The sequence below is a fragment of the Oryza sativa genome, chromosome 9 (genome assembly GCF_034140825.1).
Source record: "Oryza sativa Japonica Group chromosome 9, ASM3414082v1".
NCBI classification, from domain to species: Eukaryota; Viridiplantae; Streptophyta; class Magnoliopsida; order Poales; family Poaceae; genus Oryza; species Oryza sativa.
The window spans coordinates 9,316,014-9,331,912 of record NC_089043.1 but is presented as its reverse complement, the minus strand read 5'-3'; the positions used below and the strand labels follow the sequence as shown (position 1 = coordinate 9,331,912).

The window sequence follows — 15,899 nt, the reverse complement described above, 5'->3', positions numbered from 1 at the left end:
TTTTCCTTATAGTTTATTCATGTTTTGAATTTGTTTAATTCCGTATGTATCTGATAGTGCGTTTCTAGAAACAGAGGCAAGAGGCTTGGTAGCATGGTGTTGGCTCCGGCGATCTCTAGTGGATGAGTCGCCTCCCCCTCGTCCATTACCTCCTCAAACTCTCCCGGGACTTAGTTGCCTCATTCATCACCATTAGAGGCAAGAAGGGTGATACCCTATTTTCCCCCACTGATTTCCATCTTCAAAATCCATCGCCACCATTACTCGTCTTCCAAAATTGAGGTGTCAATCGTCTTCCCCATGCTAAGAAATCACAAAACCCCTCCACCTTCCCCGGCGTTCCACCTCTAGAATTCGTCAGCACCACTCATTGGTGCCTCCCCAAGCTCTCCCACATGCCAACGCCATGGCTGCTGCCATCTAGCTCAGCTCACACACCGCACTATCATTCCCAATTACCTCTAGCCCATCAACTATTCCCGTTGAGATCTGCACCCCCTAGCTGGGTCCTTCCATCTCGTCGGTTCCTACAGCCCTTGTCAGGTCCCTCCATCTCGGTTAGTTCTATGACCTCACTTAGGGGTTGGCTTGCTATGTTAATTGGAAGAAGAGAAGGAAAAAAAGGAAATATGGATAGTGGCCCCATTTGTTAATAAATGTAGGATTGAAGTTGACACCATATTGGTATTTGTGTGATATGCCATGTTTGATCTTGGACAGGGATGATATACTTAGCAAGATTTTTTTAGGGGGCAGGGGGGTCTAAAGATGTGATTTTCAAGTTTATGGACCTAAATAAAACCGATGCACATGTTTAATTAACTGCATTTTACTATCATGAGTATTACCGTAACTTTATTGGGATATCATAGAGGTTGTCTATGAATCATAACAGTAGATACCATTGGTATCTACCACTATTCTACAAGAATATTAGTTTACTTAAACGCCGTGGGAATGGCTGAAGATTAGCGTGCCACCTCAACCGTCTTTTGCAAAATAAACCCCATGCTTTTGATTAATTACGCGCCGGTCCTTGCTATGTCCACCGTCCGATCTTGAGATAGGCTCGATCTGGCCGTCCACGTTCCCCCTTTGGCGGCCCTTCCACACCCGTGGAATCGTTGGATCTCTAACGGACGGTGTGGATTTCGCCAACCCGTCCAAACCCTAGCCGCCCGTCCTCTCCTCCCCCATGCGCGCCGTCTCGCCCTTCTCCCCCCATCGCGCCGCATCCTCGCCCTCCTCCTTCCTCGCGTGCGTCGTCGCCGCCACAACTTCCTCCTCCTCCACTCCCTCAACCATCTCGCTGTGCCGCCATCGCTGCCTCCACTCCCTCAACAAGCCATCTCGCCGTGACACCATCGCTGCTCCCTCCCCGCCGGATCTCCCAGTGAGGAGGCTAGGGCCGCCGGGTCCGATGATCCCATTCTCCTTGTCAGCGGATCCGGCGCCCTAGAGAGGAACGAGAGCCGCCGCCGCCGCCCTTTCTCCTCTTTCATCCCTGCCACGCCACTGCCTCCCAAGCCCTCTCCGACCATTTGATTCATCGGCCTTGGCCTCCCCCTCCAGTGGATCCGGTCGCCGGCCGGACGGAGTCAGCAGGCCGCCGCCACACCCTCTTCTCCTCTCCCTCTCCATGAGCACCTCGCTCAGTGCCATGAGAAGGGAAGGGAGAGCGTAGGCTCGGCCACGACCGCGACGAAGGCAACCGCGGCTCGGCGACAATGGTTGCCTGCCTGCCTGGTCGTTCGTTCTCTCTCTTTTCCTTTGTTGTTCTACCTCAGTGACATGAGAAGGAAGGAAGTGATTGGACATTAGTTCTTGATGATTACAGCTTTGATTTGCTTCTAACGTGTGAGGCTTGATTTAGTTACAGTGTGTATGTTATGTAGAAAAATTTCCCTCTGCATGTACCTCAACACTGTCATGTGTGATCAAACTTTTTTAGCTTGAAGCAATGCACACTGCTACTAAAATTTCTATATGCTATGATTATTATTTATTCAGTCAGGAATTGCATATACAGCTATGGGGGGCAAAACGATAATGTTGATAGGTTTATTTGTTCCCATTTGTGCTGCAGGTTGTATTTTCATATTCAGACAGTTTTGGAAGCTGCAAGTACACATGGCTTACCTCTTGAATGTACATCAAAAGAGTTTTTCATATGCTGCTGTACTGTGTTCCTCATTTTCAGTGATGTATGCTATATGCTCGAAGCACATTCATTACAGGTATGCTCCACACCAATTTCCATATGGTTTATTTTTGTTTATCTACTATATTTCCTAAAATTTCCATGCATAAATATTTATGTTAGCTCGAAAGAAATCTGTACCGTTATTTGCCATTACCTTTGTACAGTTCTTTCATTCTGTAATCTTATCTTCTCGATTGGTATTGATGTGTTGTTTGCATCTGCTTGAAGTGCATACACTGCATGCATGCTTCAGCTTCACATCAATGTTCATGTATGATCATCTAATATATGGTAGCAGCATTTAACTCAGTGAAGTCTTTCATTATGTCCACCATTTTTGCTGCTCAGGTTTTTTGTTCCAACTATATAAATGCCTAGATGGTGAAAGGAATTTCTCTGTACAAAAGAGAATGCCCATTTATTTAAGTAGTAAGGCATCATATTCTTTTAGATTTTATAGAATATCTTAGCAAAATTTAGAGAGATTAGAGCCAATCCTTCATGCCATATTTCTGTACAAAACACGAAGGGTGACTGATAACATTCCTTTGAGTGATGAAAAGAAAGATGATTCCATTTTTGAGTGATGAAAACATTATCAGTCACTAGAATGACCTTTATTTATTCATGCTTCATGACATGCCTCTATTTTCTTTTTTATTAGGTCGCAAAAAGAAATGGATATGGATTGGGTCCATCATGGAAACAGACACAAATTTCTTTTGAAGGTACATTTCAATTTAGTTTGTGCATCAACTGGTTCAATGGGAATGTTTTCCTAGACATGTCCTAACCATTACGATCCAATGGTAAAGCAATATCATGAGTCAATCTTTTTAATATTCTGTCTTTCAGTTGGTTTGCTTTTACATGTCTATGCTCAGAGAGAGATTATTTCACTGTTTAGTTCACCGGTCTTTTTTACACATGTTTTTTTCATTAATTGTGAAACCATACTTTTAAATCCTAAAAGTTGTGGAGCCGATCTGTTTCGTCAAACTATAGTGTAACCTGCTGCTGCTGTGCTCTACAAAGCTCATTGTTTCCACATTTTATATTATGCCAGCTACTTACAAAAGGGCCAGAGAAGAAAAAAATGGGACATACCTGAAGAAGTATGCCATGTAGAACTATAAGGCTTATGTTATTGCATCCATACTTTGGTTAAGTGATCATGCATGCTTTCGCTCGTAAACTTTGCCATGTGGTAGTAGCACTTTGTACTACCTCTGCTTCGAAAATAGATAGAACTTCTGGTAGAAAAATTGGTTTCATGTGTTTAGAACTGTGATGCCAGGCTGAAAATATTATCTCTCTATATATAAATGGTTGATACTATACTATTTTAGCTGTACTAACGTTATTAAAACTTTCTATTACCTTTGTCCCAAAATGTAATAACTTCTGGCCCTATATCTTGAAAGGAATGTTTAGGTATACAGCTCAAAATTGCAATATATTTTAGGACATAGGTAGTATACTTTTTTTCAGGTGTACTGATGTCACTAATCGCACATAACGGAGGATTGTTGTTGACTAGGGCATCGGCATGCTACACTTGAGAAAAGGTCATTTTCTATCTGTTCATTTTAGCTTTACATGCATTTAATAGAACCACCAGTTGGCATGGTCTTCTGTTTGTAGCATCCAATAGTCCAGTGTGATTCTAGCTTATAGAGAAAAAGGGGTACCATGAAACCTCTGTAAACTCATTGTAATTGACATGTAATTTGCCTTTTTTTTTCTATTTATTCAAACTTCCTATACTTTTGATTTCCTCCTTTAGCCTAGCTAGACACTATTTTTTTGTGTGTTCCAATTTTTTTTACAAGGGTCGTTTATAGGATATAGATGAAAACATGAACCAATGTAGGTGAATATAGATACATATTATTCCTTGAACATATTAGACTTCAATTGATTCGGGCGGCGCGGCGTAGCGCGCTTCTATTATTGCTGTATCATGAAACATCATCAGGATGGAAGGTATCATGAGCATCAGCAATGTTTTGAATATAGCCCATGGCAGATCCATAATTTTATGATCCAATCGATCAAACAATGGTCATGTACTGTTGATGAGCTAGGCTTCTGTATGTTTTACTCCCTCCGTTTCAAAATACATGGCCTCGTTGATTTTTTAATAATGTTTGACCAATTATCTTATTCAATATTTTATTATAACTATATAAATATAAAAGTATAAGTTAAGATTATGTTTCTTTAATCATAAAACGTCACAACAATAAATGATAATTTTTATATAATTTTATAATAAGACGAATGGACATAGATGTTGTGGAACTTTAATTGATTTGCTGGTCGGTGTTGTGTCCTCAATTAGGATTTAGGATAAACAAATAATGCGCCATTAAGTCATCTTAAAGTATAGGATAGGAAATATGCTCTTTTTTTAGAAAATAAATTATGGAAGTAGCAAATGGACAGACACATCCCTCAAACAAATGAGAATGTAGTAAAAAAGTTAGTAGTTCGGAAATAAACTAGTATTATAGTTGATATATATATATACTCCCTCCATTTCAAAATGTTTGACACCGTTGACTTTTTAGCACATGTTTGACCGTTCGTCTTATTCAAAAATTTTTATGAAATATGTAAAATTATATGCCTACATAAAAATATATTTAACAATGAATCAAATGATAGGAAAAGAATTAATAATTACTTAAATTTTTTGAATAAGACGAGCGGTCAAACATATGCTAAAAAGTCAACGGCGTCAAACATTTCGAAACGGAGGGAGTATATAAGTAAATAAGTACAAAAGTTGATGAATGAGAAATAAACCAGAAAAAAATATATTGTACTACTCTATACCTACCTTCTAATCCTAAAATCATTTATATTTGAGAAAATTCCCTATCTAGCATAAAAAAAGTTGCTCTTCCCTCGATAACATCTAAACTTAAAAAGTTCCCTATCTAGGCACTTCTAAAATTTCCCTTCCCTATATAGCACTTTCGTTAGTTTTTACACTTCATGGTGTTAACTAGCAGGAGAAAAGACAGTTTTGCCCTTCTTTAGTTTTTAGACTTGCCTGAACATGATGTTGGTTATTAATTACTTAAGTTAACTAACGACAAGTGAAACCACAAGAGGATAATTATTATTATTTTTCAAAAGAGTGGATCGGCATGTTATATTTGCAGTGTTACGTTAAATCAAGAGAAATCATGTCTAAAATACCAACGCTCATGTAAGGGCAAGCCTGAAAACTAAAGAAGGGCAAAATCGTCTTTTCTCTTGCTAGTTAGCACCGTCAAGTGTAAAAACTAACAGAAGTGCTACATAGGGAAGGGAAATTTTAGAAGTGTCTAGATAGGGAACTTTTTAAGCTTAGGTGCTATAGAGGAAAGAACAACTTTTTTATGCTAGATAGGGAATTTTCTCTTTATATTTACAGAGAAGTGGAAGGGCATATAATCTCATATTTTGAATGGAGAGAATGCATTAGTGGTCTTGTGCTGCATACGGTGAGCCGGGGTACTACTCCGAGGTCCGAGCCTTGGCTCAACATCGTAGGATGTGATCTTTCTTCAACTCCAAACTCTAACTTTATCGTTTTCAGTTAGCATGTTTTGATAGGATGCGTTCCTTTTTTTTTACTTCGAACTTCAACATTACCATTTTCATTAGTATGTTTTTAAACTGGTGTTTTTTTTTGAAAAACTTTTTATACATAAGTTTCTTTAAGAAAAAAATCAAATAAAACTAATTTGAAAGTTTATAATAATTAATACTCATCTTATTATTTAAGTGCTAATGGTTTATCTTGTTTTATTTTATGTATCGAAAAGCTTAAACCTGGTTGGAGATTCTAACTAGCCCTTAGTATCGTTATCATTTAACGAAGATGAGCGAATTTTCTAGGATTTATCGGCATTGTGCTTTCAGTGGTAGGCGACGTACCCGTCGATAGTGAGATGCCAGTGGTGACTTCGTCAATCTCTAGGATTTGCCGGCCCAGTCTTCGAAAATGCTTAGAGCAAGTTTAATAGTATAGCCCACTATTAGCTCCAATTCATCTATAGTCAATCTAATAGCCAATTCATACAATAGTTACTTACTATACTATTAATATATGATCCCATCTGTCATACGTATATTGCGTCTTAGAGTCCGTGCTGCAGCTGGCTACAAATCTATAGCCTGCTGCTCTTCTCTCTTATCGTTTATCTCATTAAAATATGTTTGTAGCTAGCTAATAGCCTGCTATTGTACTTGCTCTTATAGGGGTAGGGTTTGCGTGCGTGCTTTCATAGGGGTGAGTGTGCGTGTGTTGTGAGTGTCTGCGATGTAATGTGTAATTAAAAAAAAGATAACATAAGTATTATTTGATGTTTTGTAGTGGCAGTACTGTTCGCTGGTAACTTGATATATAACTATCATCGTATATATCACTAAGATTTTGCGTGGTTTAAGAAATGTTCAGATAAAAATTAGATATAAAAAGATCAAATTTAAAACAAACGAACGAAAAAAAAGAGAACAGATCAGAAGAGAAACTAAACGACTAAACCCAAGGCCCGACCGGCCGAGGAAACGACCCAATCGGTGGAGCCATCCACATTCCACAGCCATCGCGCCGCCCCCCGATGAACGGCGGAGTAGATACGACTCCTCCTCCTCTCTCGCTCCGTCACTCGACTCTCTCGTTGCTCCTCCACCCTGCAACCCAACTCTCCCGTCTCCCGCTGCCTCTGCTCCGCCTCGCAGCCGTTGAGCGGCGAGATGCTCCACTCTAGGCGGCATCTGCATCATCTTTCTCGGTCAGTTTCTTTTCTTTCCTGAATTGCCTTCTCTTGCTTTGCTTACGCCCGTTTACAGTGAGAGCCATGCGCTTTTGCGGTGAATTTCTCCATCTTGATTGGGACCAACTTTGGATTTGGGGGGTTTTGAATCTTGTTCGAGATGTCTTAATAGGGTTTTTGAAGTTTTTGTAATTTCAGACGACTCCCCAACTGGGGAAAAAAATTGAAACTGATATTAGTTGGGATTATTTTTTTTAATTATACTAGAATCAGAACTGAGGAACGGAATTTTGATCCCAATGTAGAAAACAGTACGATTTTAATTTCAGCAGTAACGACTTATGTTACGCATCTTATTCAATAATAAATTTCTCAGAAACTATATAACTAGTTTTTTTTTGAAACTATAACTTTTTTTCATTGGTTTCACATAAATACACGTTTAGAAGGGATTTGCAGAAGTATACCAATGTCGCATAATGGAAGCGTGGCGAGTGTGCGAGACCGCGAATTCACATCCCTAACTAGCGCACTCGCGCGATTAATAGATTAATTAGCGACATTAGCAATTAATTAATTACTGTTATTTCTTTAATTAGCATAATCAGTAATTATTAACTGCTAATCACGATGATTAATCACTAATCAGGAGGCCATGTCACTGGTTGGCTACTTGGCTCTGCGCGACCGCGCAATCTCACGCCATGGCTCTGAGACTGTGGTGGGTCCCGCGATCTCGCAACGGTTCAACGATATCATGACGTTTTAGTAGTCCCACTCAACAATGACAATATATTTGTGTCAAAAAAAATTGTATCCCGGATATTTCTGAGAAAAAAATGAACAGTATATTTTCAAATTTAATTCGACAAAACTATCGTATAATTACAGGATTATGCTATAATGTTGTAATGCTACAGATATGAACCCAAATTAATCACAAACCATATGCTTATAAGCCACATAACAAAACTATTAAATTACAGATTTTGTGCTAACTTTATCACAAGACTACTGATTCAAAGTTTCATCGAGATAACAGTGCTAAGGATGGAACGTCAACAATCTGTAGCTATGTGATAAATTCGATGGTAAATTAGTACTTGTGAACAGTGCAGCCTAACGTATAGTATTGGAATAAATTTGCGCCAGATATATGAGTCAGATGCTAAGGTTTGCCTATGCTCTTTGGTGATAGATTTGCCTACGGATGCAAGGTCATGCCAAGCATCATTGGAGTAAAAAATGAGAAGAATAAGAGTAAGTTCGACTGGCACTGCCACTTCTCTTATGCTAATGATTCTTTCTGCACCTCCAACTATACCCTGGCCAAGCAATTTTCCATTATAAAAGGTATGTGTAGGTCACACATGAGGCTTTTCTCGAAAAAAACAAAAGATATGTGGTGGTTTACTGAAGGTGTCAGCGATAACTGTCCCACTGTTGATGTACATCCTGCAACAATATTAGAAGGCAGTAGCCACCGTGATGGTTCTATATACAAGTTTTGCCCTGGTTTTATCCAAGTATTTCAAATTGCTGATCGTCATGAGAGTAAGTTATTGAATTCTCTTTCCTATTTTGTTATGCTAGCTCTTTATAAGAATTGAGGTTCTTTTGTGTTGAAATATAAATGTACTACGGATGTTCCAGAGAAATTATCTTGAGGTGTGGGCTATTAAGAAATGAAGTAACTCTGGTCAGAACAAATCAGTTCAAGTTTTGTTGAACATATTGCAAACCATATATAACTTTTTTCTATCAGACAATGGTTTTCTGTAATTTTGCATAAATATGTATTAAAAAGCGTATCTGTATTTTTTATAACAAACATTTGCCAAATGTATTAATTTAGTTGTCTTTGGTGAAGCTTGCTTGGAGCCGATGATGCTTTCACAACCTATGGACTGTCAACCTAATAGGGATACATGCACTGTGCATTTTTCAACTCGCATGATGCAAATTTTCTCAATTAAGTTGGCTAAAATACATATGTATAGTGGCCCAGTACAGATATATGGGTACATAGCAGTGAGAGATCATCTTGATTCAATGCTTAATTATGTTGTGAATCGTAGCAGGGATGATCCCATCATCGTGAAGCAGGTGCACATCCTACACTCATATGCAATTATTTTAGTTACTCTTTTAATTCTACACAAGTCCAATTTAATCTCATGAATAAACCGAATCGGAAAATATATGTTGTGGTGGCATACTACAATCACTCGATCTCCTTTAAATCATAAAAATTGGAATGAAAGGTGGAATACTACAGCTATTTAATCTCTTTTATATGATGCAAGTTTGTGAATAAATAGAATGTTGTGTTATCTTCTTTGTTTTATTTTTAAATAGTCTTATATGTTAATAAATAAATATAGGCTTTTGTTGATTTGTCATATATATTTTATATTGCATGAATATCGACCTACTCTAGCCCTAGTTATTTTTGTGTTATGGCAGCAAAACTGAACTGTAAATAACGATGATACCAAATCATGTCTCTTCAGGATGAGTATTATTATGGTATTGACATTGACTGTTGACTGATGTATTAAGTAAACAGTAGGTTTTCTAGACAAAACAAGCATGAGAGTTTCGTCAACCCATAATCATTTAAGAGTACAACAGTGAGTCTGTACAATAAAATTATGTTTCTTTTCTTTTCTCTAATGCATCTGAGGATAAAAATGTTTGAGTTATAAAAATATCCTTTTATTTCTTCTCTCCCAATGCATCTGAAGATCTTATGTGGATGGGTTCTTCAAATACATGTCCCTTGGAGGATCTTATACAAGAATGTTTGTCTATGTGAATGAGCATCTTTCAGGTGCTCCCATCCCCTTAAAAATGTAAATATTTATCATGGAAAGTTATCAAACAAATCACAGCAACATAGAGTGTGGTGCACAAAAATTCAAAACTTTGCATGATGAAGGCTAAAAAATTTCCAAGTAACAATTCTTGTTTCTCCTTATACAAGTTCTGTTTACATTTCAAATTTTGTGAAGTGGCAGATGTCACCATACTCTATATTACTAAACATTTTTCCATAAAAAATGTATTTCTGGGATGACTTTTATTTAGTTTATCCTAGGAGCACCTGAAATGTCCTTAGCATATGTTTATTAATGACACATGCCATCGCACCTTTTGAGTTTTGTATGCTGTGCACAAATCTATGACCAATTAACTGTGCACGATGAATTTCACAAGACTGATTTAATATGTTGGGTGTAAGGTATATGCCACAGGGGTTTTTCCTACTTATCATTTTGGCACCACTTTTTTCCTAATTGTTGTGATGCCACTGGTTCCACCAGCGAGATCAATATGCCTCTCCACCGTTAACGTTAATTAAGTAGCACTCACAGTATCATATCAATAGGGGTTAAGCATTTCTTTGACAAAATGCCCATGGAAAAGAGAAAAAGGGCCTTCCTCTCTTCACACGGCTATCAGCCCTCCTCACTCCATGCATGTGGCCACAGGTGATTGCTGACTACCACATGCGAGGAAGGCCTCGCCCTGGGCAGCTCCACCTGCCTTTGCCACCTCTGTACCTGGTTCGTTACCACTGCCTGGAGCCTTCCTCGGCCTCCTCCTCATGGGCTCTGCGTCACCACTCTGCATTGATGTTAGTTACTTCTGCACTGGCCCCGGTGCCACTACCCTACGCCTGCCTAGGCCACTTCTGCCCATCCCCAATTTTGTCGCCGCCATTGCCTCTGGTGTACATCCCCCTAGGTCTAGTTTCCACGCCTAGTAGAGTGATGATGTTGAAGACTGGTGTAGCTTTCCCTGACCGAAGCCCCCCATACCCAGACCTGGTTGCCAACGTGATCTAATGTAAGAACCATGACATAATAAATCTAATGTGAGAACTATGACACAATAACACACAAAACATACTAAAATTAACACTTCGAATTTCATGTGTAACCAACTTATGTGTCATAGCAAAACACCAAGTTGTCAATTTTTAGAGCCTGTAGTTTACGCCATCATTTATTTGATATCCCTTGCATTCTTATAAAAACCAAGCTATTAGTTTAAAATATTGGAAATTTAATATGAAAATATACTAAATGATAATTTATAATAATTTCACAGGGTTCTTGCATTGAAATGATTGGCCCTAAGCGAGGCATTTCGATGTCTTGTTCTGTTGTTCTGAGTTTGACATGAGGATAAAAAAAGGAGATCGAGAAGAGGATGATCTAGAACTGATTGATGGAGCATTAGAGTACAGCCAGATAACAACACCAGCAATGAGACCAATGACAAGTCGCGTTAGTGGCAATTGTGGCGCAGTTGACATCACTTTAGCGTACCTTTACCAGGCAGTGGAGGCAACAATAGAAGTTTCCATATCAAAAGTGCCTAGGGGGTTTCAATTTATCTCTGAGTGTGTTTGTTCTTATTGATAAGGTACGACAAGAAATTCAACTCTTTGATGGCATGGTTGGCGAGCCTTGTGGCTTAAGAAGGTATGTGGTCGTAGTAGCGTCGGATACCTGGATGCATTTGAAGTTCAAGGTATGTGAAAAAGGCTCTAAAAATGATGTTGGTCACTACTGTTCCTTCAAAGCAAACCGCCATGGATTTGCCAGTCAACAAATAGTTGTTGAGCCTGGAGCTATCACAGTGAAGGTGAATTGGTCTGTTATCCCTCTATATCTGTATGTGTCGCACTTGCTGAATATGACTTAACTAGTGGTTGGTTTCTATGCTGAAAGGGAGTACTCTTAGATATATATGTATATTATCTAGTAGTATTATTCAATTTGATTGTGGCGTATAGCATTGCTTCGTTTGCGATATTGGTCTATGTTCTGCTTAATTTGTTGCCTGCCACTGTAAATCCTTAACTTACTGGTTTTATCGTATGTTCTGCTATGACCCAGATTACTAGTTTTCCTACTTACTGATATTAAGATATAAATGATGACGGACAATTTTGGGGTTTTCTGAAAATATCAAGATGAAGCAAGCTCTGATATTTAAGATATTGAACAAATATTCAAGAAATACAAAAATATAGTGTGTATTTACGTATGTGGAAGGGAGAAAGAAGGATCAACGTATACAACCTGATGTATGCTTGTTGCAGAGGGATAGAACTAAATTACGTATACATGATAGAGAAAACTGAAGCTAATGAAAAAAATAATGTTCTGGAGTTCTTGATCTTTCTCTTCTACATTTTTTTTAAGACCAGACAGTTGGGGACATTTTGTGATTTGTTGAAGCTGCGGTGTGTTCTCGTCTTCTCGCCCATTGATGTTCTGTTATTTGTTGTGCTAACAGAGTGTATTGTACAAATGTATTAACAGAGAGTGTGTTCTCTTGTCCACTGCATTTCGATTGATGCTTTGGAGCTGACGAATTCCCAATTGAATAACATTGCTCCTCTGACATTTTGCTTGTATTTGTAAGGATATGTTGCTAAATTAGATGAGAGTAATGGTGCTTGTGTCTTCTAAGGACACTGAGCTTTCCAGAGATCTTTTTGTTTCCTCCAATGGCGTTGCAAAGCAAATTGAAGTCGATATTTAGTGCAGTGGCTAATTCGCCGGGCTGGCGGAAGCCAGTCGAAGTTTATTAAGATAGGGGAAAAAAGTCACAAGAAACAAATTACAAAGGTGCAAGCTGCAGATTCAGGCTACAGAGGATGCTGCCTGCCAGACACTAAAGCACGTCTGTACTACAGAGCAGCGAGCTACCACCACCGGCTTAATGTTGCTCTCTCGCCATCAGGTTGCTTCCGGCTTGCAGTGGACACAGCAGCCCTGCTGCACCCCAAGTGGTCCATTCATCTTCCATTGCTGCACATAAGTGCGCCGCCGGAATGGCCTTGTTGTCGAAAATTCTAGCATTGCGTTCCTTCAGGTCACCAAGATAACTCCAGCATCGAAAGTCTTACGGTCTTGTTTAGAAATTGATTTCCGCGCGGAGCGCCACCAGGAGGAAAGATCAGCCGACGGTGTAGTGGAGGACAGACCAAGGCGGCCACGCACAGTCGCACACACCTGCTGCGTGTAACGACAGCTGAGGAAGATGTGTGCGCATGTCTCTCTATCTTGGGAGCAAAGGTGACAAACCGGGGCTAGGTGCCAACCCCGCCGCTGCAAGTTATCAGCCGTCAAACAGGCGCCCCGCATCGCGGTATACATGAAGAATTTACATCTCGCAGGGGCCCGGGACTTCCAGATGATCTTTCCAATCACACACTTCGTCCTTCCAGCGCAAAGCAGCGAATAAGCCGATTTAACCGAGAATTCCCCATTTGCGCAAAGCCGTGGCTAATTAGAACTAGCTCAAAGAACATGTGAGCAATACAAGCTAATTAGCTGAACAGCCCGAAATGAAGCTGTATAATCATTTAGGTTGTGTTCCTTGAACACGCATCATAATGACTATTTGAGCTCGAAAATTTTCAGCTAGCTCAAAGTGCTCAACTTTTAGTTCTATTGTTTCGCTTATTCGAAACGGTATTTTGCAAACAAAAGTAATTTGTAAATAAAACTTTTATATACGTGTTCTTAGCAATCTAAAAGCAAAGGCTAAAAAATAAACTTCGATGAAAAAACCCTAAAATCAGTTTAAAATTTAAGGTTGAAAATTTAAATTTTCGCTAATAAGTAGCATAAGCGAAAAGATGAGGCTGTTTGTTAGATTTACAGTTGAGCCAATTGTTCACCAAATTCTTCAATCTTTCAATTTCTTTTATAAGCTAAAGTACAGTGCACATAACGAGAAAATAAATACTAGTTACCATACAAAATTAAAGGCCAGTTAGTTACAGCATGTTTGCAAGGCGTGGAAAGCGTTCGAAGATCCAAGTGACGGCCCTGATGATGAGCAGCGCGGATTCCCCTGGCTTCACTGCTGGCTCCACGCAGTCTCGCCCATACACGATCTGCAGCTGCTGCTGCTTCTCGTCCAGCTGGAGGCGGTAGAAGCTGCATCCCCTGCTGAATGGGAATGGCCGCCCCTTCCAATCTGCACACAATCGCAAATTCACATTGCCTCCATCGATCATCTTAATTCTAGCCATTATCAATGTGAAAACTATTTGAAACCTTCGAGGATCCTCTCATTTATCTAAACACCATGTAAATAGTCATAAAAATTTCTAAAAAAAAAAATTAACAACATTCATATAATGTACTATTTCCGGTTTTTAATATACGACGTTGTTGACCTTTTTGATAATCGTTTGAACACTAAGCGACATGACAAATTAAATCATGCTTAAATGATTTTTAATATGTAAATTTAAGTCATGCTTAAATCAACATTAATGATAAATCAAATCACAACAAAATAAACTATAATTACATAAATTTTTTAAGTAATATAAATGGTCAAATGTATATTAAAAAGTCAATGACACCATATATAAAAAACAGATGGATTATATATACAATTTCACAAAATCTTAGGTCAAAACTTAACTCATATATTAAGGTATGAAAATAAATAAATTCAACAGATGAACACTAGTGATAGTGGTACTGTTCTTTTGTTTCTCACTATTGTGTTTCTCGAATTTGAAATTAAATTTTGGTGAAGTGTTAGATGGCATATCTCTCTATACTGTAAAATATGTATATATTTTTTAAAAAGATATTTAATAACCATTTGCATTGAATTTGAAAGCAAGAAAAACTGGAGAGATGAATCCATTCATCCCCTCAAATCTTATCAATGGCTCAATTCGCTAGACGTAGAGATATGTGTGTACCGAGGTGCCAGGTGACGCCGACGGCGCGGGAGTCGTCGCCGGCGGAGATGTCGTCGATGACGAAGCGGAGGTCGGAGCTGACGGAGCCCATGAATCCGGCGAAGAAGCCGAGTATCTCGGCGCGGCCGACGAAGGGGTTGGGGAAGACGAGGTCCTCGTAGACGCACCCCTCCGCGATGAGCGGCTCCACCGCCGCCAGGTCCCGCCGGTTCACGCCGTCGTAGAACGCCCTCACCACGTCCGCCGCCGAACGCGCCGCCGTCTCCTCCCCACTTGCCGGCTCCACCATCGACGAAGCTGTGACTGTCATCCTGCCGGCGGCGGCGCCACTCCTACGGCGGCGGCGGTGAAGGGTCAGCCGCCGGGCGGCGGTGGCCGGACCGAGACCCCGAGGAGGAGGAGCGGGAGCCACTGGAACGGCGAGGTGGTGGTGGATTAGCGCCATGGTGATGCGTGGCCATCGTCCGCGGTCGGCGGCGCGCGTGTACGCGTGCTGGCCTAGCTTGTATTCGATCCTCACCGCAAAGTCCCCAAGGATTAGCTTAGCCTTATCCCCTCCCTTCCAATTCCATAATTAGTTCTTTACGTTTTGTATAACTCGGAAAAAGTGTCCGTGCGTTGCAACAGGATAAACTAAAATTTTGATAAACATTAGATCTGTACTTTGACATTTTCCAAAAATTTTCTCAAACTCAATTCAGAAATTTGAAAGTGAATCCAACTTTTTTACCTTTCAAATTACTTTTTTGACCAGTCTTTCCTCATTTAAAATTTGTTCAGATTCTCATATATCAAAATCCACCCCAAGATAAAAAGAAATCCTTATGATCCGCATTCGGACTGATGATGGATGATAAATGAATACATAAAGATATTTTTCTACAAGCGAAGATATTCCTAAATTATTTTTATAATATGATATAACTCTAACCATTATTAATATTATTTTTTATTAAATTTTTAGTTATTATACAGTTAATCCTACTTTGATTCGCTGGGTGATCGAATGCAAACATACATTTACATCTACATGTAACGAAGCGTAAAATCTTAATACGAATCCAAAACGTCATGTATGGCCTAATCAGAGACCAAAATAACCGCACAAGCGATATCATCGGATTTCTTGGAATCATTATAGAAACCAATGAAAACAAATAAAATACGA

At 39.4% G+C, this 15,899-nt stretch overlaps 2 protein-coding genes and 1 long non-coding RNA gene across 4 annotated transcripts; 2 read left to right on the top strand and 1 right to left on the bottom strand.

Annotated features, from left to right (window-relative positions):
* Window positions 1–1,175: 1,175 nt before the first annotated feature.
* On the top strand, window positions 1,176–3,980 carry LOC107278947 (uncharacterized). The gene is made up of 3 exons (XR_010734893.1): window positions 1,176–1,857; window positions 2,087–2,237; window positions 2,868–3,980. It is a non-coding gene; the product is annotated as an uncharacterized lncRNA (long non-coding RNA).
* A 2,791-nt stretch (window positions 3,981–6,771) lies between these two features.
* Window positions 6,772–11,770, top strand: LOC4346560 (uncharacterized). 2 transcript variants are annotated; one of them, XM_066304158.1, is made up of 5 exons: window positions 6,772–6,996; window positions 8,177–8,238; window positions 8,342–8,532; window positions 8,849–9,084; window positions 11,095–11,770. In XM_066304158.1, exons 3-5 carry the CDS (start codon window positions 8,349–8,351, stop codon window positions 11,167–11,169), a joined length of 495 nt encoding a protein of 164 aa, XP_066160255.1. In that variant the 5' UTR covers window positions 6,772–6,996; window positions 8,177–8,238; window positions 8,342–8,348; the 3' UTR covers window positions 11,170–11,770. The 2 variants fall into 2 exon arrangements, with proteins under 2 accessions (XP_066160255.1, XP_066160254.1); XM_066304157.1 differs by having other exon boundaries at window positions 8,332–8,532.
* A 1,909-nt stretch (window positions 11,771–13,679) lies between these two features.
* On the bottom strand, window positions 13,680–15,254 carry LOC4346559 (uncharacterized). Its single transcript, XM_015757194.3, has 2 exons — window positions 14,732–15,254; window positions 13,680–13,986 (listed from the first exon to the last, which is right to left on the bottom strand). Exons 1-2 carry the CDS (start codon window positions 15,174–15,176, stop codon window positions 13,784–13,786), a joined length of 648 nt encoding a protein of 215 aa, XP_015612680.1. The 5' UTR covers window positions 15,177–15,254; the 3' UTR covers window positions 13,680–13,783.
* Window positions 15,255–15,899: the final 645 nt, after the last annotated feature.

Coding starts and splice junctions, on each gene's coding strand:
- LOC4346560 (XM_066304157.1), top strand. CDS start 6,959: ATGCTCCACTCTAGGCGGCATCTGCATCATCTTTCTCG. Junction 8,239..8,331: donor AAAAAATGAGAAGAATAAGA/GTAAGTTCGACT, acceptor CCATTATAAAAG/GTATGTGTAGGTCACACATG. Junction 9,085..11,094: donor ATCCCATCATCGTGAAGCAG/GTGCACATCCTA, acceptor ATAATTTCACAG/GGTTCTTGCATTGAAATGAT.
- LOC4346559 (XM_015757194.3), bottom strand. CDS start 15,176: ATGGCGCTAATCCACCACCACCTCGCCGTTCCAGTGGCTCCCGCTCCT. Junction 13,987..14,731: donor CGGCGTCACCTGGCACCTCG/GTACACACATAT, acceptor GATTGTGTGCAG/ATTGGAAGGGGCGGCCATTC.